General features: G+C 29.7%; 1 protein-coding gene across 9 annotated transcripts in view; it reads right to left on the reverse strand.

Annotated features, from left to right (window-relative positions):
* Positions 1 to 27,008, reverse strand: part of LOC129984378 (voltage-dependent calcium channel type A subunit alpha-1-like) — a 391,421-nt gene extending 364,413 nt beyond the window's left edge. For all 9 annotated transcript variants that reach the window (XM_056094255.1, XM_056094253.1, XM_056094248.1 and 6 more), the window contains exon 1: positions 26,746 to 27,008. In XM_056094255.1, coding sequence (XP_055950230.1) covers positions 26,746 to 27,008 — 263 coding nt within the window. The remainder of the gene's footprint in view (positions 1 to 26,745) is intronic.
* Between the last annotated feature and the right edge of the window lie 488 nt (positions 27,009 to 27,496).

Here is a 27,496-nt window from a genome sequence, read left to right on the forward strand (position 1 = left end):
TGCTGTTTCTCTGTGATTTCAAAATTCTGAAAAGTAGGCATTTATTTTTTATCTTTTCTCACTTCCAGTTTAATCAAGAAATGGGTACATAAAAAAAACAGTGAAAAAAATGGACAAATTTTCCAAATATCTCTTACTTTCTGGGAAATTCTTTAAAACATTTCGTATATTCGCAAGGAAAAAGGTTTGTGAATATTGCAGCTCTAAATTTAATAAAATGAAAATAACTTCATGCAATGATTCATTAAGTTTTCAAATCAAATAATAAGATAAATAAATGAAAATGGTGGTACATTGTCTTTCGAACACACTTGTACGTTTTGACCATAGGTTCGCAAGAGGTAGTAAAAACATACGCTACAATATTTTCTTGAATATGCGGAATTCGTGAATATGCTTTACTATTGGACATAATTTATGATCATAGGTTCCAAATAATCTAAAGCTATCTTTCGTTTAGTCTATTCAGTGTTATTAAAAGAATGTAATATCCTAGAAAAAGTTCTTCGTTTTTGTTTTACACATTTGCATTATAACTGCATATATAGGCGGTATTTTCCTGGTCATTATCACACAAGCGCAGATTACTGTTATTTATTTATGCGCATGAAAACGAAACAATAGCCACAGTACGTATGTGCCCATATAGGGGAAAGTGTTGATGGTAAAAGGAAGTCAAATACTTAACACATTCCATACTACGCAAGACTTTCAATAGATTTACGAAAAAATAAACTTTCTTGTTGTCTTGACATGGCCTTTTTGAATTGTTACATCTATTCTCAAAGTTGTTTATGAATATAGGAATTTCATGTTTTCATGCAAAAGTTAGTAGAAGATATAAATGAAAGAAATAAACCAAAAATGAAAGCATCAGCAACACAAGAAATTATGCCATATCCAACATTATATTTATTAACCAACATTTTCTATTCCCCGCTGGAACGGCTCCATCGCGGAAAGATCATAAACGTTCTGTAGTGCGTTTATAACAAAAGAAAAAAAAAGGACTCAAATTATCAGTGAAATAACTACCATATGGTTATATGTATTGAAATTTTCAAATGTTATCATACTGTGTAAAACCAATATAATTTCTCAAATTATTTTCAATGTATAGTTTCCCAGAACTAAATAAAATTATAAACTCTTTATTACATATGTTGGCTTTCGGTTTTAATATTGTTTTGAAGTATTTTATCCTTATAAAAATTTATTTACTAGTATGAGTCAGTTTCAATTTTTCGTAAGATACAACTGAGTTAACTCGAATTGTCCGAGAAAAAGCGTACCTATGTACGTCACGAACTTGAATTTGAATATAATCATAAATCATAATGGTATATAAAAGAGCAAGGATTGTATGCAAAAAGATTGCAATTGAGAACATGAATGACGATTTTTGATGGTAAGTGCATTATAAGACAAAAAAACAACAGACCGTGCGATTTTTTCTTTTTTCTTTTTAATTATTGTCATCATCATCAACATAATTTTGTTTGTCAGGGCACAACTCTGAAAGCTGAATACTTTATACATTTTAACATCATGTGGGAAAGGTCTTTTACTTCATTATAACTGACGCTCAAATGGTTGGCAGAAAGGTTGAGCTTCTATGAGATACCCTATGTTATCATTATTTCTACTGATTACATGTGCAATAAACTATACTGTAGTCTGCTCTGAGTTCATTTAATTATGATTATAATATCTAGGAAAATTTCGATCTAATTTTTTTCGTGATAATTTCCTGAGTTCTCTGGATAATTTCTTTTTCATGTTGGAGAATCCCTTATTATGTTATTCAAATGTTAAGATCCGCTGGAAAAATCCTGCCTATGAATGGCGAGGCTTCCCCGGCTGTCTTTGTAAAGACAATTGCTCCTTCAATTCTTAAGAGTCCTGATGCACTTCATAGTAATATCAAAGTATAAAAAATTGTAAACTATGTACCTCATTGTCATCGTGAGAAAATAAATATAACGCTAAAAGTATAAAAAGTATCATACTTATTCATTTTTTAAATCGTACGAGACAATAAAAAAATACTCAGATTATTCAAATTCTTTCCGTTTTCTTGCGCGTGGTAGTATTGCTTGCATAAAGATAAAATTAAACATTTTGCATATTTATAATGCGATTTATTGGTGCAAAAAAATAAAGTTAGAAAAAAAAGGGATCATTCCTAAAGACTAGAATCCATCTAAATATTTTTATAGCAGATATTTCTAAACTGTAGATTGATATTCAATTCTTACTGGAGCATGACAAGATCTATTTACCAATTTACAAAATCCAATTTACAAAAATTACCCCAATTGACAAAAATGTGTATATGTGCTTAAAATTTTCATCAAATCACATGATATAAAATACGGAAAAAAAAAGTGCAATATGCAAACTATCGACTCGTGTTCGATGAGTCGTGTCTATATTTAACAATATGGCTTTTGACACGGAATACATCAGTCGCGTCGCCTGTTACTTCAATTTGCAACTTCTTTGAATATTACGTTTCATTCAGTACATCAGATTTCAACCACATTATCCGGAACTTCTTTTCGCTAGGAGTTTTCAGTTCAATTTATGTACATCACAGCATATGCAGTATCTCCTTTTTTTTACTATAAAATATTCCTTCGTGGGAAAAAAAATAAGCAGTCCGTGCTCCAAAAAATATCATTCCGAAGGAATGAAGTGCTTTTTTGTTGATTTAATCTATTTTAATTATTTTTTTTCTATTTTTATTAATGTCAACGACGATTTTGCGAAAAATTGATTTTAATTAGTAAATTATGGAATATACCAATGGTTGAAAAATAAAAAATACTGAAATTAAAAAGTACGCTTTTATTATTGCTTTACGAAGTGGAAAATGTTTTAACAAAATGTGGCCATAGTAGCAAAATCGTAAAAGAATATGGTATTGAAAATAATATCATTGAAGAGTTAGGACAAAATATATATCATCAGAAAACAATCCCAACTTTCATTAAATATTAAAAATTTATCATAAATATGTTTAACGCTGTAAATTCTTCGGTGAAATTCATCAGTGCCTCAAATGATTCAGTTCAGAAATATTTAAAATAGAGTTTCACTACAATAAGCAGTATATTATTACCGATAACCGCAATACTATAAGTCTCCTTGCATTATAAATCCATCTTTTAATTAACTAAATATATAAAAAAGAATTTAACTTGATTTTGTTGCATTTTTTTAAACGTTGATGTAAGACCGAAATTAAGAAGAAAATAACATGCAAAAAAAGCTTCTTTGGAATTTTTTTTAAAAGTCGTCTCCAAAAGACCAACTAAAAAATGCTCACAAAAAGTCTTAAAACTAAAAAGGAATCCTATATAAATGCGATGAATCTTAATTATAAAAGCATTCTCATTAGAAGTTTTCTTAGTTAATTACATTTTTTCTCTTTTCTTTTCATTCTCCCGCTATCTAAAAAAGAAAAAAAAATCTGAAAATGCGCACTGCACAACAGGCAAGAACGCATTTTCTGATCATTATTAGACTAGTATTCTTGAGGAAGACGAAAAAAAAAAAACGCAGCTAAGTCTTATTTTTTATTTGATAAAATAGAAACAAATAAGATTTTCCTAACGAAGGTTTCTATTCCTAACCTCTTTTAATGAGTAGCCTTTTGCCAGACTTGTTTACGTTTTAGCCCCAATTTACGAAGAATTGTTATCTTTTGCTTGGGATCCGGAAGTTAGGAATATAACAGATAATTGAACTATGAAATTCTTTTATTTTAACTAGGTGTATTGTATCGAAGTAATCATATTTTCAGTGAAAATCAACAAATAAACTCAAAAACTCAACACAACTCCAAAATGAGCAAATAGTTTGAAAACAGAGCAATAAATAAAAGAGTGTTTTGACAAAGTTGTGTCCCAAAAGGTATATTTGGTTTATTCGATTCTATACTTGAGCAATTAACAGAATGACAGGCCTATCGTATAGCGAAAATCGTTGTTATAATAACAATTTGCTTCATAAATACAAGGCAAATCACTTCAAATCCAGCAAATTATTCCAGCTATTAATAAATTTAAACTCAGAAACGGAAACATGCATGCAATAAGATTGTAAAATGGAAAATCTGAATATCAACGAAAGGATAAACATTTTATAAGAGTAAACAAAACAATGATACAAAAAAAAATTCGCTTATGAAAAGACTTAAAAGTCACCGAAATAAAAACAATATAATAGGGTGAAAAAACTATTCAGTATTTTTTAAGACTTACTATTAATTTTAATGTCTTCAAACAACTGAACTTTAACAGCCATTGTTAATTTTTTTAATTCAGTCCCGGACTGGTTTTGTATTATTCTTCAGAAAGAATGAATAATGCAATTTTGTAGCTAAAGATAAACTTGTCTTGCTTGTTTACCTAAACAATTCAATAGGATTCCAGTATTATTATCCTGGATATCGTCTTCATTTTTAATTTAGAAGCTAAGTTTTTTTTTCTACAACTTGTGAGAATGTATCCAGTATTTTTTTAATATGCTTCTTTGTTTTCCCCAAAATAAGTTTAAATGTACACTGGTGGACAAAATTAAGAGATGGAAGACATTTTCCCAAATATCTCAAAAAATACTGAATATAAATAAATGAAATTTGGTATGGATATAGCTTATACCATGATAATAAAGTATGCAAAACAAAAATGAAAGTGCCATTCACTGTTAAGACCTATTGCCAATAAATTCAATGTAGTCTGAACTTAAGGATAAAAGATGACAATAAAAGTGAGGCTTGTACAGTGTGTGTTGCCTCTAGTATGGTGTATGGTCACCCCTGACAGACAGACAGCATGCACAACGAGTATGCATGCTGTTAATAAGGGAGTTAAGGAGGGGTTGTGGAAGACCCTCCCATTCTTCCAACAGAGCAATTTTTAACTCTAGAATGGTTCTGGGGGGAGGTTGGCGCATCGCAATAGCTCTCCCAAGAACACCCCAAGCATGTTCAATAGGATTCAGGTCAGGGGATTTGGCTGGCCAATCCATTCGTTCAATGTTCTCGCTTTCCAGATACTCATCAACCATGAGAGCCCTATGTGGTCGCGCATTGTCGTCCATAAAAATGAACTCAGGGCCAACAGCGCCCCTGAAAAGACGCACATAGGGCTCTAGGACCTCCTGCCTGTACCTCTGGGCATTCACGGAACCATTGTCAAACACATGGAGCGGTGTGCGGGTATCTTGCATGATCCCTGCCCAAACCATGAGTCCTCCACCAGCATAATGGTCCCTTTCGATAATGTTGCTGGGATGGTATCGGGTTCCAGGTTCCCTCCATATCAATAACCGCCCAGAATCAGGTTGTAGACTGAATCTGGACTCATCGGTGAAGAGAACATTAGCCCATTGAAGCTGTGTCCAATTCTGATGTTGTCTGCACCATTCTGCACGCGCTCTTTTGTGGGAAGGAGTGAGTGGGATGCAAATAGCGGGCTTCTTGGCATACAGCCCTCTTTCATGGAGTCTTCTGGAAACTGTCTTACTCGAAATTGATGTTCCTGTAGCAACCGCGTGGTCCCTAAACAATTGAGTGGCTGTAGCCGTCCTCTGGCGATTAGCTGAAAAGAACAAATACCGGTCTTCATTGGCCGTTGTAGCCCTCGGGCGCCCTTGTCCTGGTCGTCTGCATACTGTCCCACTAGTTTTAAATTGACTCCACAAATTGGAAATGACGCTTGGTGTTATATCCAATTCCCTAGCAACCTGAGTTTGGGACTGGCCTGCCTCAAGTATACTCACAATTGTCCACCTCATACCGTCGTCTAAACGATGATGTTCACTCATTTCACCTAAAAACCAGCAAGAAACAACACGATTATTCAAAAAATGCACTAAAATCTGCAACTGTCTTGAGGAGTGGAATGAGATGAACAGCTCGATGGGGAATTTTATACCTCCTTCTGGCTTAGCAACGCCCACAAGAATACATAAACTTATCTCAGGGCCAATAACGCTACAGTGACCATATATGGCAATCAATTGTCCAGGTTTTGTGCTGTATTTTTAGAGAAATGTGCGAAAATGCTTTCCATCTCTTAATTTTGTCCACCAGTGTTTAAAATATGGTACGCAATAATTCCTCTGTATCCCTGTAAATTCCTTTTTCCAATACTAATCCAAACGATCTCAATTTAAAATCCAGAGTAAAATATGTAAATCAAATGACAATGTAAAATGCAGACCCATATCGTAACAGGTGGAATATATTACGAGAAATTATTTTTCTTCCTTTCCCAAATCATGACACTACCATTTGAGATCATCACGATCATTTCTTGTCAACAGAGCAATAAGCAACAGGAATTGTTCGTCGGAAACACACAAATGCGTCGCAAATTGAAAACCTGCCTTTTATAAGTCTACTCCCCCCCTCCCGAAACTTTTTTCTCACTCATATCCATCTTTGATGTCCGCTTTGGATTTTCTGATTTCTTTTCTAATGAGTTGGTCACTTTAGTCGGTCATTTTATTTTTTAAAAAAAACTAGCATCTTTTTTTCCAAGCCCATTAATTTTATTTGTTTCTGCATTATTATCGAAGTAACAAACATGTCAATAGAAAATGGCAAAAAATGTGACGTAGTACAATAATTTTATCAACCATAATCTCTTGTAATGAAAAAATGAGTGTGTGAATACATGCGTATATTTATCCTTTAATCGTTAATTACAGATTGAATACGACCTAGAGTAAATATACTTTGGTGGGAAGGAATTATCACATGGGAAGGTTTTTAAATAATCAAAAAAAGAAAAAAAGTCCAAAAGTTCAAATTTGCCCTTTCTACCCGATAACTTCCAGAAATACTGATATATATATCCTGACTGATATATATATTACAATTTTTGAAAGATATTTAAAAAAATATATTTCATTGTTGAGGCAAAGCTCATTACTTTTATAGTTCTACAAATATTTCTCCTTGTTTTCTTTCCGCATTTCTGATAATGAAGATATAAACATTCGGTGCATCTTTCCATGTTGACTAAATTTTAGTGCAAGGATGCTTCTAGTAAAATTTTTGAAAATGCATTGTATTTGAAATCAGGATTTAAACATCAAATCCGTCGCCAAATAGCCCTAATGTTGCTTCAAAACGGGACGTTAATATATCATGCATTTTACTGGAAAATTGCCACCTTAAAATCATTATATTATAAAAGCGAGAATAAAAATTTTCTTTCAGTTTAATGTCTAAAGAAAGCTTTTTTTAAATCGTAGACATGGTTATAGTTTAAAAATAGCATGTATATATTAAATCATAGCTTCGACTTGGTTATGATTTAAAAATAGCATGCAAATATTAAATCATGACATGGCAAAAGCATTCCAGTGTAAGATAAGATGAAGTAAAAAAATTAGTTTAAATATCATTATAACAATAAAAAGCATTCTTGTGAATTACACTTAAAAATAATTTTGAAAATATATTAAAACTAAAGAATAGAAAGCAGAAACAAAATTGTTTTCATTAAAAAGTTTTTTTTTAATTAATCTTTTATGCGATTACATGCTATTGACAGTTACTGACAAAATATATAAAGATTTCGATAAATATTTCATTGATGAACATTTGAGATTAAATAAAATCCAAACAATTAATAAAGTTTTGAGAAATTAGATTCTTAGTGAACGAATACCACGCAAGAAATATCTTCTTGCTATATTTGTTAGTTCTAACTCCAACGGTACAACGTTGCACTCTGAGCGTAGCGATTTTCACATCACCCAGTTTACAAATTATATACCAATCAACATCATAATGGGAAAATAATTTTATGTTTTAAATCTTCTTAATAGATCTGAAAAACCAAAGGCGAAATACTAATTAATTAAATAGGAAAATCCCACGTATTAAGATTAAGATAACTTACTTTAACGCCCCTGCACTAGAGTTTTGAAATTCTCCAGTTAGTGATAGTGGGCGTGTGTGGGTGGGTAAACAAGGAAAATTAGAAAAAGGTCTTTTCAGCTGAAAGAAAAGCAGTGCTTTTGAACTTTTAATAAATGTAAATAAAGATTTTAAACAATTTTGAATTTAAAAAGGAATGCAAAATTGATGCGATTACAAAAGAAAAACGAATTCGCACACGTTTAATTTTAAAAAGGTTTTAAAACATTATTTTTTATTTTTGAACTAGTAATTGAATCATTCGTTATTAAGTATTTGGAATATTAAAATAAGGAATTGTAATCCAGAATACAGAAATACACATATTGTTTCCCAACGGATTCTAAACCCAATCGCGATTTTGCTCATGCGTAAGGATGGGTTTAATTCACCAAAATGGGGATGAGAGGAAAGAAGAAAAGAAGAGATGTTTACATTTAACAATAAAGTTAAAAAAAGATTTACTCGCGAAAATAAAAAAAAAATAATAAATAAAAAAAAGCAATAATACGGCCAAAAAAGAAATGACACTCACATACGCGTGAAAAAAAATTGAACGAAAAAGTATCTGATAGGTCAGAAATCAGGGTCACAGAATGACGAAGAATTCTGGAGATCCACTCATCCTTTCGGATCTCACCGCTTAGTGGGATAGAATCGTCGAAAAGTGGTAATCTCAGGATACTGAAACGAACAGTATTTAGGATGTGAACAAAAATCATTTACAAAATAATATCTTTTAAAGCCTGAAAGAAGTCGAGTGAGATAAAAGAACTTAGAAACAAAACCAATAAAGAAAAAACAACCTCAGTACAAAATATTGGATGAAAAATAATAATAAAAAAAGAAATAAAAGATAAATAAAGAAAGAAAAGGAAATAAGAAAACATTTATAAATTCTGGAAATTCGGCTGATAAATTTATCAAATGATACTTTAAAAAATTTTTCAGAATTATATTTTTAAAAAATGCGTGGAAGAATTTCTTCAGAAAGAAGGAAAGGAGGGTTAGATTTGTGCTTTTATGTGCAGAAAAAAGTAGTCCTTCGTAAAATAACAACTTTGAAATTATTATTAACCCTTTGATTACTAATGAAATGTATACATCCTACTATATTTTTTAAAAATAGTTTAAATATTTGAGCAATAGTTAAAAGTATTTAAGGTGGGTATTTGACCCTCATATCATAGCCTCCGACTTAAAAATCATTTAAAAAAGATTCGAACGAAATTATCATATTCAAAAATTATTATCTTCACTTACGTAGCAATTGAAGAGGAAACAGATTTAAAAAAATTCTTAGTTAACGGGTTAAATTCTTATGCGGAAATCAATTGCTCTAGTCATTTTGGGTAGTAAGTGAACTGTGGTAAATGATTTTATATGTTGGAGTAATTTCAAGAAACTCTTTATGTTTTCTAACAGTTCTTTTTGTAAAATCACACATTACATTTGGGCCTCATATATGCTTCGCTGATATTTTTAAATCACCCGAAGGGATAAGTAAATGGGGAATTTATGGAAGTGTATGTCCCAATAGGTTTCTGTGATTACATTCATATGTTAGTGTAATTTTTAACTACATCTAAGTAATAAAGCAGTAATAAAGAAACCCGACCGAAAACTATATGTTCCATGAGTAAAGTTGCACTCTGCCAAAAATGTTTGGCAATGTATCATACATAGAAATGTCATAAATATTGTTGGATATGTAATTGGAATTAAGAACTTTCTTGCAATAAAATTGTTTAAAAATATTATAACAACTAGAGACTCAACTTTTCACTGTATTTTATATGGTCACCTCAACCCCAATGGGACACATGTGTGACATTTAAAAAGCCTACTGGGACACATATGACCCACTTCAAAAACTGCACCTATAGTTAATTTTTGTTTTTATTTTAGCATAATATAGCTATTTATACTTTATTCGACCCATTAGAGCCCTAAATTACCTTAACCCTTATGTTCATTTTGTATAGTATACCATACATACAACTTTATAAAAATATACTAGCACTATAAAATAATTTTTAACTTAGTTTTATTAAACACATGATATTCTAGATTTTTTGAAATTTATTTTTGGATGTTTTTTATAGCGTAAATAAGCTACCTATATACATTTTTTTTTTTTTTTTTGCCTTTTTTCAAAAAGGCAATCTTGCCACGATAAGGGTTAATTTTGGAAACGAAAAAAACTGGTATTGAAAGGATTAAATTCCTGCATAAATATGTTGAAATACTTAACCTTTTATACATATAATATATGTCTAAGTACTATATTCTTTCATCCTTTTACTTGTAAAATTTCTAAAGGAACCAACGCATTTCACATTGATTTGTTATTGATGTCTACAAATTTCAATTTCAGCTCAAAAGATTTACTCATATTCGTTAATGAGAATTCCTGTGTCTCCTCCGGGAATTTTGACCATCAAGGTTGAATGATTGCTTGTTCGAGTCATTATTAATCAGACGAAGATTCTCGTGAGTTCCGCAATGTTCCATCATCATTTCCGTCGATTATCTTTACATATCTGCGATGCCGATGCCATCATCACCATTCGACTGACAGAGAAATTTGTGAATTCGTCTACAATAGTTTATTCACAATGTGTACTGAAGTCATAATGTGATTATAACAAATCAAATCAATCAATTTAATATAAGTGAATACGGTGGAAAATCGTCTTTTATTGAAAATATCAAATATGATTTATTCAATATTCGATAATTTATAAAAGTGTTGCTTATAAAACCGTTTAAATTTTTCTACATTTATTATTGGGGAAATTTGCATTCATTTTTATTCCCATAATATATATGTTAATGTTATTTTACACCTTTTAAGGCTATTTTTCTCTAATTCTAAATTTTTATAAAATCTCCCAACGAAAAATATTATAAATTAACATCTAGTGTGTATTTATTGTTCAGATTTGGTCCAAAGAGTTTTCAATACTTTCAGCAGTTTCTGAACAGCAGAATAAACAATCATTTTGCGTATAAAAGAATTTGCAGTAGTTTTAATGTTTAAAATGTGGAAAATTCAGAATTTCGCATTATGTATATGATGAAACCCAGTTTTAAAAGACTGCATAGAAATACTTTTTATTTCTTACTTCAGAAACTAATATATTTCTTAAAGTATCTCCAAAATTTAGAAAAATCATTTCATGCACATGTAAACTATAAGGTATTCGCTAAAAAAAATGGTTGTGCTTCCTACATTTAAAAAAAAAAAACATGCTATTTTCATTTTTGACTTTAACTATCTTTTTCTATAAGATTTTTTAAATCTATTTAATATAAGAGCTCAAAGATATTTTTCAAAAACATTCTGCCCACACAAAGTCATTAACTATAAAATTTAGAGCTGAGAAATTTTTTTGTCAGCATTAAAAGATAGAAAATAAAAATAATTTGTTTGTTTAAAAGTAAAAGTTTAAATTAAAATAATATTTTCCAATGAATGGATGAATAAATTAAAATATTAAGAAAAAGAAATCATTCTTCATGCCAGTAATTCAAATCCATAATCTTCAACGGCATTTTTAATAAATTACCCAAACTATTCAAAGGTGAAAAAAAAAAAAAAAACTTAAACTGTTATCCTCAGTTTCATAACTGTTTGTTTTACAACAGTTATATAAATAAATATTCATACGTATAACTTTAAAAGTAAATAATAATTAGCAAATATAACTTTGAATTTTGTTGTTTATTAATATCAGCTTAATAAAAAATGGAACAAAATTTTATAGTTTTTTTTTTATAATAATACTGAGAATTTTCTTGTTTCTCAGCCGAATTTATATTCATAATAAATATTGATTTTTAAGAAATAACAAAACAAAAAAAAGATTATAATCTTAATATTTTGAATATATTCAAAATATTAAGTATTAATTCAATTAATCTTAATATATATAAATTACGTGTCACGTTGTTTGTCCGCGATGGACTCCTAAACTACTTAACCGATTTTAATCAAATTTGCACACCGTGTGCTGTTTGATCTAACTTAAAAGATAGGATAACCCTTTTTTTGAATTTTTAATTAGAATTTTAATTATTAATTAAAAACTAACTTTCCCGCCAAAAAAATCTTTTCATTTTCCCCACCGCCAAATGAGTACGGCTTCAGTTTCTTTTCCCAACAGTCATGAGGCTAGGCTTAAGATTTTTCGGCTGATTATTTGAAACGATTCTATTTATTTTCTTAATGTTTGATACATTTAAAATTAAACACTGTTAATTAATCGATCTTTCAGATTCATTCTGAAGTACTTTTGAATTAAAATAAAACAGAATAAGGGAAGTTAAAATTTCTAATCTGCATAGCGTTACCCCAACTAGCGTAGAAAAACTCACGCATTTGCGTTACCGTAATTGGTGTTGAAAATTCACGCATGCGCATTGTGTTCTGATTGTTGACATGACAACCATTATCAACGGATGATTTAAATTATTTTTAGGTTAGTTGCATGTTTTTGTAATTAAATTGTATTTATGTTAGTTATATATTTTTTGTATACGCTTATAGTTTTAAGTACATCGTTTTTTAGTTTTTTTAAGCTGTTTTCAACCGATTATTTTAAACGATTCGTTTTATTTTCTTAATGTTTGATGCATTTAAAATGAAACATTGTTAATTAATCGTTCTGGTCAATATGAATCTGAGAATATTTTGTTGACAAATTCTTGAAATATTACATAAATTAGGAAAGATATTCTTTAGTGCCCATAAAGTTTAAACGCTCAGTGACTGTTTTCAGTAATCATATTACAAAAAAAAAAAAATACTTTGTTTCAGTAAAAAATATTATTATATTAATCCTTTCCACTTTAATTTATAGTATAAATTCTACGGGAGAGATACATATTACGTTATGACTGAAGGCGTTTATAATATTATGAGAGAATTATATGACTATCAAAATTTGAAGTTTTAAAATATTTTGATGAAGAAGCTATTAAAGTAGGAATTGTATAAAATATTTAATTGTTAAAATTTTAACGAACATTAAGATTGGCGAACCGGCTGGTTGCCAAAGGCGGCTAGTAATAATATATAAATTAATACATACATTCAATTAACACAATATATAAATTATTAATTAAGTATTAATATAATAAATATAAATAAAGTATTAGTTAAGGATTAATTCAATAAATATAAATAAAAATTAATATTTAATATAAATAAAATATTAAATATTAATTCTTATATTTGAATACTTAATATTTTAAAATATTTGTAAATATGCTGTTTTCAATATCTCATCAGGAAAGCAGCAGATATATCTACAAATCTGAAGTAAGAAGAAAGTTCTGAAAAAATTTATACGGTTTTCTCACAATTATTCTTACATATATTCATAACCAGCTGAAACTCCAGTTTTGCTTAAGATAAAACGTTTTTCCTAATGACAATTTATGGTACACTTAATTATCATAAAAACGTCATTAAAACCATACTTAAATGTGAGCAAAAGTTTAATTATGAATTATATGAGAAAAGTAAACATCTATTAAATATGAGCAAACGATGGAATCCCAAGGCACTTCTAAGTATACGCCTTTTTAAACAAATTTTATTTTGTGCAAAAGTTTATTTTATATAAAATACCACAGTATATAAACTCTTTCTAACGTCTACAATTTTATTTTTAATAAATAAATTTTAGAGCACTTTTAAACACACTTCAAACAAAATATAAAAATAATAATAAAGCTGAAATACCAAAAGTAAGTCAATAAATGTAATGCAGTTGAAAACCTCAACGTTGTATAGCAATAGACTTTATATAATTACTTTTTTATTTCAAAAATCATGCATCTATTAATTATTTATAAAATTTGGAGAAATAAATAAAAATTGTAATGTTATATATATATATATATATATATTATTTAATCCTACTTTATTTTAATTTCCTAATTTTTATCTTAAATTAGCCAATATTATTTCATTCTAAAATTATCTGTTATTTCCTGATATAATTCCTACTATTTTATTTCCTTATCTCTAATACACACTCTAAGAAATTGTTAAGTTTGGAATTTCCCCTGCTAAAATGCTTCCCATGCCATAGGTCTAAAACTCCCTAACGCCTATGACATTCTTTTAAAGATACCTAAGATTCCCTTTCCTAACTAGACACGTCTCCAGAAAAAATCCCTATCAGAATCTCGTAGTAAAATCAATGAAGGGAAAAATTTTCTGCTACATTGCTCTTGTGTCACGATGTAAAGAGACGCATCTCTTTATCATCAGTCGCCCCATCTCCGTGTACAAGATGTGTCTCCCGTAATAAAATAAATCGAAGTATGTTCCAAAAATTTTTATATGTATGCATATATAATATTTTGACATTTTCCCACGGTAAGATTACTGCGAGAAACGGCAACATTTTATTTCATTTCTAATTAACTGAATATTTAATTAACTTTTGCATTTTGGAAAGTTGACAATGTTCTTTATCTTGTCTTAAATATTAATAAGTGCGCAATGTTTGACTGAATTCATTTCAGCTGCTTTCTTATAAAAATAAATTTAAAATATTTCAGACATTTTTTTTAAAAAAAAGCGTTTATTTTATTAACCTACATTCTTGAAATATTAGGCTGCTGAATCAATCCATAAATTAACCTAAGCAAAAAAAAAAAAAAAAAAAAATGGCTAATACGATTTACTGGAAAGTAGAAGCGAGACCAAATTGAAGTAGTAATTAGATTTCAAGAATTCAAGAAGGAAGAAAGTCCTTTCTTTTTTTCATTCTTTTTTTTATTTGTACAAATGGATATAGTCTTCTAAAAGAAATGTGATAAATTGGAAAATTACAGATAAATGCTTCCCAATGAAAAAAGTTAAGAAAACATTCATTGAAGTCTTAAGTGTTTTTTTCCCCATAACATTATTTTATCCTTCATATTTCTTTTGAAGTAGAATTGAAAAAAAAAAGAGTTATATGACTTTCTTGCGGATGCCAAAATCATGAGTTTGGGTGTCAAATGAATTTCGATAACGCAAAAGTAGCTTTTCGGTTAATAACACACATTGTAATATATGTATACTCTTACTTACACATTTCTTTTTAAAAATGCAATTTTCTTTTTAAAGGCATTTTAAATCAAATGGAGAGAATGTCATATTCATTGTTTTTATATAGATTCCCAAGAGAAATGGAGGCAAGCGTATCGTTTAATTAAAGCAAAAATTCATTCACTTGAGCTTGTATTTTTCTTCGATTTTAGCCGATTCAACGAGGAAGCAGGTATGAGCTGTTTATTCTTTAAATAAATTCTCCAAAAGAAAGAAAATACAATTGGAAAAAGCGAAAGTAATATCTTCATTTTATCAGTCAGTCAACTTTTCTTTTGATTGGAATCCATAAGAGTTTGGCAGGTCTGCTTTTATCTTTGGACTAATGTAAGCAGACTGTTCGATTCATTGCCATTAGTTGTTTTAATGACTAAAAATGGAATATGCGAATTGAATACGTTGGGCAGACAAAAAAAAAAAAAAAATCCACCCCCACCACCCGATATTTCACAAAATTTACTTACTTGATTACCATAGAAGAATCAACATGTAGTTAGACATATTAGCTAGGCAATTCTTCGGTACAATTGCTCAAAGAAAAAAATTACTTTTCCTATTAAAAAATTACAAAATTGCAGTGAAATAAATGAAGCAGCGGACTATTTTCAAAGGAAAGTTTTAAAATTCATCCACAAATATATTAAAAGTTATTATATAATACGTATTTTATAATCTCGCTACTATGTAAAATAAGTAAAATAATCTATGCAGGACAAAAACATTAAAAAAGTTAGGCATTTAGCAATTTTTTGGGGAAATGTGGATATTCAGATATTTGAGCTGCATATTCAAAGACTTATATAATCAAATAATCTGAAGAACAAATAATATAGTGGAGCATTGTTCCTTAAATCGCGTTTATACAATGATGTCCACAAAAATGTGTGAAATGAGTATTTCAAAAATTCAAATTCAGATAAAATCAACGTCGCTTTACATATCTATAAAGAATAATTGAAAAACATATTTAAATAATTTTACCACGAATGGTTCGATTTTCATCGAAATCGAAAATGAATGGCATTTCTTTGACGAATCAAACTGCAATCCAACATAAGTATTCATTCTGATGGCACCATTATTGTTTAGTATATAAGTTTTTGTTCTGATTATTCAAATTCTTCTAAATTTGCTTCAATTATCATGAGGAATTCTTTTTAGCGATCTGTAAAACAATTTTTAGCAATATTTTCTTAACTAACAATTTTAGCAACTGCTTTTCTGACATAAAAAACAAACAAACACAAGTTGTGAACTAAAGTAGTAAACATGTTAAATACCAAACCGAGGAGAAAAAAAGTGGTGAAACTACTGGGGAAAAATTTTTTTATTTATCTTTTACAAACTTACACTAGCGGCCTCTTTACACGCTCTTTTGAACTACACAAAAACTCTTGACTCTTGACACTAACCACATAAAGCATTGCTGGTTTGGCATTTAAACGGGAATCAATCAGTTGGGTTTTTTGTTCTTTTCATTGCCCTTGCAATGTCTTATCACGTTTAGTCAATTATTTTTTCTTAATTTGAGGTTTCAGAATCCGTATTATACGCAATTTTTTTCTTATTTTTCACAGACTAATCGACATTTGAGATACTTCGTACCACATAAATATTGTTAACAATCTTTTTCATCGATATAGAATCTAATAAGTACCATAAAAAAAGAGATCCGCTTTTGCGGAAGTATTTAGGAACCAAGTTTAAAGAATTTCTGCAGAGAGTTCATTATAGAATCACGAACTAAATTGAATGAATATACTCCAAGTGGTAAGTTCTGGATCTAAATGACGTCATTTTGAATCTGCAAACCTTTATGTGCTAATACCCTTTCATGCGCTTTAAGACTTCGTTAGTAAACATTACATATCCCACCTGTCTTCATTTCCTATTCTCATCATTTCGGCAGTATAATTTCTATGCAATACATGAATAAAATATGCACATCCTAATGGACCTTTTGCAATCAAATATGCATTGCACAAGGTGCATATTTGATTGCAATTCAGTGCGTAAGAGATTTCACGTCACCCCAAGAGACTATGTGTCTTATCTGTAGTCAGGGCCATCATATAAGGGGAGGGAATACGGTAGGAACAACACATCCTGTGTCTGAAAGAGTTCCAAACGTTATCAAGAAGTAAACGTTCAAATTTTATTCTTTTTTCATATTTTTTAAAATAAAAAAAATGTAATGCACAGGTTTATTAAAGAGTTACGAAGCTTTTCTAGTGATCCTATAACACAGATTCTAGTATTCAACCCTAAGTATGATAACATTATTGTAAGCAGATGCGACAAAAACATGGTCCTCGACGATGTTAACATATTATCAATCCTGCTGACCTTAATAACTCGTTTGTGTGGTGATTGATAGCATTCTACATCACGCTGAATTATTATCCCATCGAGGGTCCCACGAGAAATCTCAGACTTATGGATGAGAAGCTTCTTTTATAGTTGTTGCTTCTCTTCAGCTTGGTGAATGCAAAAACGGTGTGAGAATCCGTTACCTCCTCTTAATAATGAGATGTGCCTCCTACAAGAGGGGTTGCGGCATGGTCAGTGATGGTCTTTAGGACGTAACCTTAGTCCCCGCCAAGTGACCTGGTCATTCAGATTTTTCCTTATGCCTTCGGAGTAGTTGCCTCTGGCTGCTCCACCATGAATGTGGGAATTATATATGAGGGCCATACAATAAAAAAAAAAAAAAATGTGACATTGTGAAGGCTGATTCTTTCACTCGATTAAATCGTTCGACCGGCTTAAAAGCAATAACTCGACAAACCTTTTGAATTATAATCTGCGCACCAGATTCCTCAAAAGCTATGCACCCTGTCCTATAGAGGTCATCCAACATGAAATAAGCATAGATTAATATAAATATTTTCTTCAATAAATTTGTAAATAACTGCTTCGATTCCCTTTATTTTTTACTTTTGAAAAATTATTTTAAAGCTTCTAAAGACATTTTTCAACCGTCTCTTTTTTATAGAGTGCCTGTCCTCGTCAGTAAAGATATCTCTACTATTAACTAAAGAGAATGGTTAAGGTTTCCAGTTTATTTATAGTGTTTGTAATAACGACTTAAGTCTTCTTAATTCTTATATGGTTCATCAGGTGTTTGATTTAAAAACTTCTTTGTATTTTTAATTCCCTGAGCGCCCATTTTTTTATCTAAATTTAAAAGCTAAAAATAATAACTATTAAGTTTTAAAAAAATATATGCATTTAATTAAATCAATGACATTTTTTTAACTATATTTCATTGGGTATGGTTTTGGAAATGCACTTATAAACATGAATTATGTGCTTTTGATTTAAGCATTAAAAATGGAACTAGAAAAGTGAATCCCAAATGAAAGTGCACTTTTAAAATTTATTTTCATAAACAAATTAAAGCTAGATTCTCTTTGAAATTCATAGCATAGGAATGTAAAATAATTCTTCACAACAAGTACTGGATTTCCAACTAGACAGCTACCTAGGGGCAAAATGTACTAGAATAACTCGGGGCCCCAGGCATATCGATAAAAAAAAGGCTATTAAACTAGTGGTCAGATAAATAAATTTGTAAAATATAAAAGTCTCAGAATTAATAAATATATTACGATAATATTAATATTGTATCAAACATAATTGGACAAGTTCCTACAATTTTCATTGCATTCACAAAGTTAGAATATTTATAAAAATCGAACTGCTTCAATCATATTGTACACAAACGTGAACGCCGATTAATCTGGAGATTTACAGCTAGCTACAAACAAAAAAAGTGCCTTCATTTTCATAGAGTTATTAAAACAAAAAAATATTTACGAAAATACTATCATGAAAATATTAAAAATGTGTTGACCTTATGATCAGTGTGTTAAATACCATTACCAAATGGATCAGAGTGCTAAGAATAAGGCATCAGAGCTACCTAGAGTCACAAAATCCCAAATTCTACCACTGTTCTCGACACTCATGAATTACAAAAGCATTTTATGGTGCTATTTCATTATTCATCCCTAATAATTAAAGCATATTCACTTGCTAAACGCTTTCTACTAGTTACTAAATTTACATTTTTAACTACATTCTTCGCAAAACTAAAACGTCAATGGCTGTCAACCATTGTTTCGATACTATACAGATGTTTCTTATCAATAAAAATGAGCCCACCAAAACATGAAAAGCAATCACAACGTCAATACCGAATCGAGAAAATCGAATAGAATGCCTCTGTTCTCATCTTACACTTAATTATCTTAATGAATTCCATACTCGTGTACACGACCTGAATGCTTTCAAAAGAGAGCCCTGCATCGACTTCAAAAGAGTTGCTTTAATTTATGCCCCGTTCTGCGCAGATCTATGACCGGGAGCTCTCTTTCATGAAGTGAATGTTTTAAATATGAATAAGCTCGTGTTGTCATCAGCCGAAGACAGAAATCGATGCCACTTAGCGAGTGAGAAATCTTGGCTGCAAAATGCGGGAATCGTTTTCTCGATGGCGGAGAGCATGGCTCTGAATAAATTCGGATTTCGAAAATTTTCATATCAGGAAATGGCATTTATGGGAATTCAAACTTTGCGAAATCGAAGTGTTTTGAAAACTGCTTATAGTTTCGTGTATGAGTTTCCGAATGTTTTAATGGTGTGTGATGGGAAATTTCTCCATTAAATTTTTATGCTTTTATTTCATTGTTGAATTCTCAAAAGGAAGGAAGTTTCGTTAGAAAATAATTTTTTTCTTTAAAATTATTGAAAACGAGTTTATATTTATTGACCTTTTGAATATATTTGTTCATTTAATATTGTGTTTTATTGCTTTGTCACATTATGGGTTTTTTTAGTAATTAATTTTATAATAATGCAGAAATAACATAATTTGCGACTTATGAGTAATTGAACGGAAAGTAGTAACATAAAAAGAATAAAAGAACAACAAATATACAGTTTCAAAAATTATGAAAAACTATTTTGTAATCCAAATAAGATAATAGTATTTAACGTTTCTAGAGAAAATGAGTGATTATTTTAAAAGAAAATTTTACAAAAACACAAAATTTGCCATTAAATAATCATTATGCTTCTATTTGAATTCGGAATATTTAAAATTCGTTCTGTTTGAAATTAAAATCTCATTGAGCTAATAAAGAAGATATAACTAGTTGATATACTCTACGTTGCAAGAGATTAAATAATTTTCTGCCTATTATTTGTAATGTTAAATCTACATTTTTATAAAGTATTATTTGGCACAAAATAACTTTATCATCACAAGCATTTATTAAACCAAAACATGTTTTTAAAACCCCTGAGGGTCAATTTTTTTCATAAATTTTTAATATTTAGTATGTAAATACCTCAGGTTCTGCTCACAAGTATTGAAGTATAAGAAAAGTTTTAATGAATTTTGAGGCAATTAATTAAATAGTTAATTTTTCATTAATAAAAATATCAAAATAAACTAAATCAATTGTTTTTTTCTGATGTAAGCTAGTAATCGCCTGATTTACAGCTTTTCTTATAGTGTTGTTTCCCACGGTTTTGCTAATATGTTCTGGCAAATTTCATTATATGTATTTTTGTTTTTCAACATTAATAATTCAGCGGTAATGATTCTCAAATTTAATTAAATAAATTAATTAATTCTTCTTAATTCAGCGGCTTCTTTAATTAAATAAATTTCTTCTTTTGAACCAATAAAATCGCTTCCAAAAATGCTTAAAAAAAGATTAAAATATAAACGTAGAGAAGTTAAAACTCTCATCACTCTCCAGCAGCAGCTGTATATATAAATTTTCTAGTTTCAACTTCGCTTGCATGTATTTAAATATTTATTACATTTTAACTATTAATAGTAACTGATCGATAGATTGCACTTAAATGAAATACAAAAGTTTGAATTTTTAAGATGGTCTAAATATATTTATTTAGGATTTTCACTACATTACTGCAAAAAAATGGCAAACGTTTGATTAATTTCTAATTATTGAATATTTCTTTACTTTTACACATTTAAAAGTTTAAAGTATTTTTTATTACTTTTTTTGTTATCATAAATAACAAATGTGAAAAGTTTGGTTGATCTCAATCCATTGGTTCAGGAAGCAATGTTGATCACGAATATATGCATACACACCAATGACTTTATTTAACCCTTTCTAGGGCCGTGGGAAGTATGCTTCCCACCAAATTTATCAATTTTTAAGAATTTATGTAGGTTGGCATAAGTTCTGAACAAATGTTTTTAGAAAGACAGAAACTTAGATGCTTTAGTTCTTTATTTTACACAAAATGATGTGTCTTGATTTGATACTTAATTATTAATTAACCAATTAAGCTAAATGAATCCCTTTTCTTATTCTAATTTTAAGCCTGAAAATATTTTAACATAATATGACTAGAAAAAATGGCCCTTTAAAGGCTTAATATGAAGTCAATTCAAACACGCAGCACACCCATGAAAAGAGTACGGTCATTTTACTTTAGCAATCTCAGACCTATCTTGTAGGAAAGAATCCGACATGAAGTTGCAACACATAAAAAAAGGCTCGGTTAGATTTTATATGAAAAGTGCACTTATGTTTGTCACATAATTGAGACTAATACAAATTATCTCCTATATTCGCATAAAACTCAATCAACAGAATAAGTAAAATGAAACGCCTCTAAGAGTTTGAAGCAAATAATTTTGGAAAATGTGCTGGAAAAATTGGCAAAAGAGCTTATGAAAGCAGTTCGAATATTATTCTTTTGGAATAGAATTATTGGAATTACTTCCCATGATGAACTAGAGTGTTGAGAGTTAGAACACTTGCGTCATCTCAATGGTTATTGAATATTTTAATGTTTTCAGAGCTTAACTAACAATGATTCGATTGATTTAATTAATTTTTGAATCCATATGCTTGATGCTACCTGATAGATAACTTGAAAAAAATTGATTTGAATGTACCAATATAATTATAATGATGATTTATAAATTGAAGAGTAAAAAGTTTAAAATAATATGATTAGGAGAAATCCATTTCTTAAAATGTCAAACAGCGGTTTTAAAAAATCTGCCAAAAGAAACTTCATTTCTTTCTTATAATATGTGTCTTAACTTATAAAAAATGGACACATCAAAATTTCTAAATTTTGGTATAAAGTGGGATTAAAAATAACATTAAGGCCATTAAGGGACAAAAAAATAATGCGCAGAAACAAATAAAACTCACATAAGAGGAAAAGATGTGAATTTTATTCTAGGACGTTGGACAATTTCAGAACTAATTACTTAATAAATAGATGACAAATAAGACTCAAACAATTTGTACCCCCCCCCCCCAGTTTATATCTGCACAGTTGTAAAAACAATAATTCAATATGAAAAACCCATAGTCACAGCCAGCTACACTATAATTATATAGAACATAACTTAAGAATAAAGGTTGTTAACTGTGAAAGAGCTAAAGATCCGTCCATCAGTATTTATAATAAAGTGACAAATTAAATAAACTTTAAAAAGTGGCAAAATAAAAAGTTCAAGCATCGGTAACTCTCTAAATAGTTCTATAGAGCTGGTAGAGGCCCTAAGTGGGAATTTTAATTGTAATTTATTGATGAAAAATGAAAGCATGATTCGAAGTTGAATTTATAATTTCAAATTTTAAAACAGATTTCACTCTGTGGGAAAAAGAGGTTCACTCTGTCTCTTAAGTTATTGACCTGTTTTCAAACAATTTCTACTATTCCCTAACGTATTTTCTTTCAACATGACGATAAACATTTTTGGTCATTAAATTTCTTCATAATTGAGTTGAAGCGAAATTTCCCTTTATTTTTATCTCAAGATTCTTTTGTGAATAAGAAAAAAATGAACCAAATTTTAAATGTTAGATATTCTTAAGAAATTATATAAATTCATAAAATAATTTATAGCTCATAATAACTTAGTTCTCGCAGCCCATTTTCGCTACAAAAATAACTTCAGTTCTGTTTATTTTACAGTTTTATTTATTTTACAGCACACGACATTTTTTGAAAAATAGAATATCATAAAATAAAACTATTCTGACGGTAAGTAATATAACTAAAAATATTCCCAGTATTACTAACAAAATATCATTTAAAAAAACAGGACTTACATTTTTCTCAAATTATATGATTCTTTAAGAATTCGTGAGTAAATTCATCAGCACGCAATGTTGTTTAAGGCTCTTATTATTTTGTTAAAAGAGCTGCTAATGAATTTTCGTTTGAGTTTTATTTAAATTCAAAACAAGTTTGAGTGTTAGAAAGCTGTTGATGTAATTTTTATTCACTTATTTTACTCTCATGAAATAAAAATGCTGACCTCTTCTGAAATGTTTAGGTATTTTAAGAAAAGACATACATTCAAATTCTCATGTAAAAATCTTTATAATTTTCTGGAATATATGAATTTTTTTTATCAGAATATGCTACCGCCTTTCTGACTCAATGTCTAACTAACTTGTCTGTTTTTGCTTTTGTTTTAGGAAGGTCTTTTGAAGATAAAATACCCCCTGAGAAAAAACCAGAAATATTTAAAAACTTTTAACTTTTACCCCTCCTTCCCCTACATATAGCTGCTTAAAACATAATACTTACAACGAAGTTTACAGAGGATTTCCCTTACAATCTTTTTTAATGAATTTATATTTACAATAAATAACCATTTTATTGCTTATACAAATATTAAAGTGTTGTTAATAAAACTAGGAAAACGTGTTCATGCAGTTTTAGCAGTATTGAAAATTTTTATCAACGTCCTGCGATCATTTCAGACTTATAGAATGTTATTCTATGCTAAACATGTTACACACGAAAAAAAATCGCGTGCTTTTTAAAAATTGTGTATCTTTTTATTTTTAAAAAAAAATGTTTTTAAATATTATTTTATTTTTTTAAAAAATGATATTATTTGCTTTGATAAGAAAATTGTAATATTTAATCGTATTATTTTTCATTTTATATACATATAAGTATATATTAAGACAATTAATTAAATATTAACTTCCGTACCATATTTTAAGTAAATAATTTCGGTATTTTTAAATACTTCACAAGTAAAAAAAATATCATGAGATTTTTTAAAATTTCAAATAGAAACCAAAAAAAAATTGACAAGATAGAATAAATATAAACATTTACAATTTGACAGAGAAATTTATATTCGTAATAATATTTTTCTATGAAACTTCATAGAGTTATCAAATAATTTACCATAATTATCAACGCATATAATTATTAACACATTTCGGAATTTTATAATGAATACGACGAACTTAATATAAAGTTCTATTTAGACTCATTTTTAGCTATTTATTCATTTATTACACTGCTGTCATTTTTAGAAAATGTCACTAATTCACTGCAATTGTCGCCAAATTTGTAAAACATTTTCCAATGCTGTTATAATAGGTGTAGAAGTTTCCTTTCACATACTTACAGGCATTATGATTTGAAACTTGAGTGCAGCACTTATTGAAATGATATTAAATTACAGTGAAATATGACTTCGTTCGTTTCTTTTTATTCCCTTAACTACACTTAAAACTATACACAGCTACAACTACAAACTCAGAAAAGATGAAAAAAGTATATAAAAGAAATATTTAGAAGTAAAAAAAATTTCCAGTGGATATCTTTACATTTAATAGCGTGCGTCATTGCAAGTTAAGAAACGAATCGTTCTTTGACCCTAACCCGAATATAAAGCATATTCGCTGAATTGTTTGATGACGATAGTGGGGTTAAAGGAATAAATAAACCACTTTCGGAATATTAATTAAAACAAATTTAAGAATGGCCGTATAATCAGGAATCAAACACCTTTTTATGCCGATGTCGGAATATTATTGTAGCCAGCACAGAAATTGTGGATACCGAACGGAGGGAAATGAAGCCAATTCTAATGCAATACTCAACACATTACTCATCATTTAGATAACTCATTTTCGATAGATGAAATAACTTTTTTGTAACATTTTACATATAGATGCATTTCAAATTTTGTATCATTTTGAAGATGTCGCTCATTATATAACTCATGATATAAAGCTCCAACCGAATTTATATATAATATTAATTAGATGGAAGTATTATCTAATTAGAGTTTCAGTGTTGTCATTAGGACATGTTACAAATCATCCATTATACAATTGAACATTTGAAATATAACTTATTAGAGGTTCAAAAATTTCTAACAGAAATCCTTGATTATTTTTAACAACAAAAAAAAAATCACAAAATAAATTATCGGCGGATTGTCACGAAATATTTCTTGCTAAGAAGGGATACATCCTAATGACAATCAAAATTCGGTAGTCATTCTACAAAATGTTTAACAATCCAACTCTAATTAGATGCCACTTATTTCCCGAAAATATCAGCCCTGAAACTAAAACAATCATAAACCAAATCAAAGGAATATATATACAGAAATACATACAAAACAGAATACAAAATTAGATGTACCTTCTAAAACCAAAAGATGAGAAAATCTGGAGATGAGATGACTTTTCTTAATACAGAGCCATTCTTCTTTTGAATTTGCATTTAGCAGAATTCTATTAATTACTTATATATTATCCCTATGAAAATGTTATGGATAAATAATATAATTAAGCAAAAATGGCCGTTCAAAGCTATTGTGCCTGAAACCTTTAAGATAACTTTTGCCGTTTCTGATCAGCGCCATTTCTAATACGCTGCGGTAATTTTTAAGAATGTCATAATGAAATTTTGAATGTAAATTTCATTTATATAAAGATAAATTGCAATTTTTTAAATATGTGTATTTTTTATCTTTCAAAAGCATGCACTCATTTTCTGCTTAATCAAGTTTTATAAAAAGTTTTCAAGCTAATGATATCTCATTAATTAAATCGTGGTTAGATACAAATTTCATTCACTTCGGTGATCGGAGAATCTTTCAGGACCGTTTATAGCTTTCTTTACAAGTTAGATATAACCAACTTTAAGGTAAAATGCAAAACTTCTGAAAACACTTTGTAAAAAGTGAATATTTTGTCGTCTCTCTCTCTATATATATACTTTGTTATCTTTGCTGCCATGAAATATATCTAAATTTGCCTCACGGGGCATTTGTAGAGTCCCATGCCATCACTACGATAATGACGAGGCCATGCATGTGTTTTTCCTTGGTTGAAATTTACTTTAATGTGATTCTTGAGTTTGTTGCCTCTATGGTAAACCAAACAAACCAGCCTGCAAAACCCATTCCATTTCATTAACTTACTAAGTGATGTCCACGCTATGGTGCAAGTTAATGTTACTTCATCATATTTGTCTACAAAAATAACATAAACGTGCCAACGTTTTGATGCCACGAAGTCTCCCAATGTTTGGCTCTCGGGACATCTGCTGAGCTCTGTGTCATCAATATGATCATAAGTGCATTTTGCTTTGGTTGAAATCTACTTAAATGTACTTCTTGAGCCTGTCGCCAAAGTGATAAACCTAACAAGTAAGTGGAGCTTTTCTAGCAATTACATTACAAATTTGTTTATTGACTCAACGAGCTCTACACCTGCAGTTTTGTTGACATAACAACAAATTTGGCTTTCTTCGCGTTGGAAAGGGGCACATTAAAATATATTTCAACCACAGTTTTTGCTTATTGTGTTGTAGCTCATTCTATATTAAGAAAGTGAAAAGTTGTACTCACGCTACGTCCTCAAGCTTCAGCCCCTTGAGGCGTGTGTGGAGCAGCGCGCATGTTTTGTGGTCGGAAGTGTCCACTGCCCTGCGTCGGCTCAGCCGCACCCCAGGGGGGAGCTCGGGCATCAACATTCCCTCTCCTTCGTCATCCTCACGCTGGGTCGAGAGGGTTTGGGCGTTGCGGTTCAGGTGCAACAGGTGGGGAGACACATTCGGGGAAGAACCACGCCGGTTCCGATTAAGGTGGCGGCTGCCTGAAGCACCGATCATACTGCACGCGACAGCCTGCAAAAAGAGAAAAAGTGTCATTAACATGGAAGAAGTGTTTCGAAATCATTGTAAATTTCAAATTATTAGCCTATGAACACAATATAGAATTACTAACTATAAAACCTTCACTATAATGCAATTACGGGACATAAAGCTTTCACTATAATTCACTGGACATAAAACCTTCACTATAACTCAGTGGGCATAAGGCCTTCATTATAATGCAATCACTGGACATAAAGCCTTCACTATAATATAACCACTGACATGGCATAAAGCCTTCACTATAATATAACCACTGACATGGCATAAAGCCTTTACTATAATGCAATCACTGGACATAAAGCCTTCACTATAATATAACCACTCACATGGCATAAAGCCTTTACTATAATTCCCTGGATATAAAGTCTTCAATATAATGCAATCACTGGACATAAAGCCTACCTTATAAAGCAGTAAATGGATATAAAGACTTCCCTATAATG

The sequence above is a fragment of the Argiope bruennichi genome, chromosome 9 (genome assembly GCF_947563725.1).
Source record: "Argiope bruennichi chromosome 9, qqArgBrue1.1, whole genome shotgun sequence".
NCBI classification, from domain to species: Eukaryota; Metazoa; Arthropoda; class Arachnida; order Araneae; family Araneidae; genus Argiope; species Argiope bruennichi.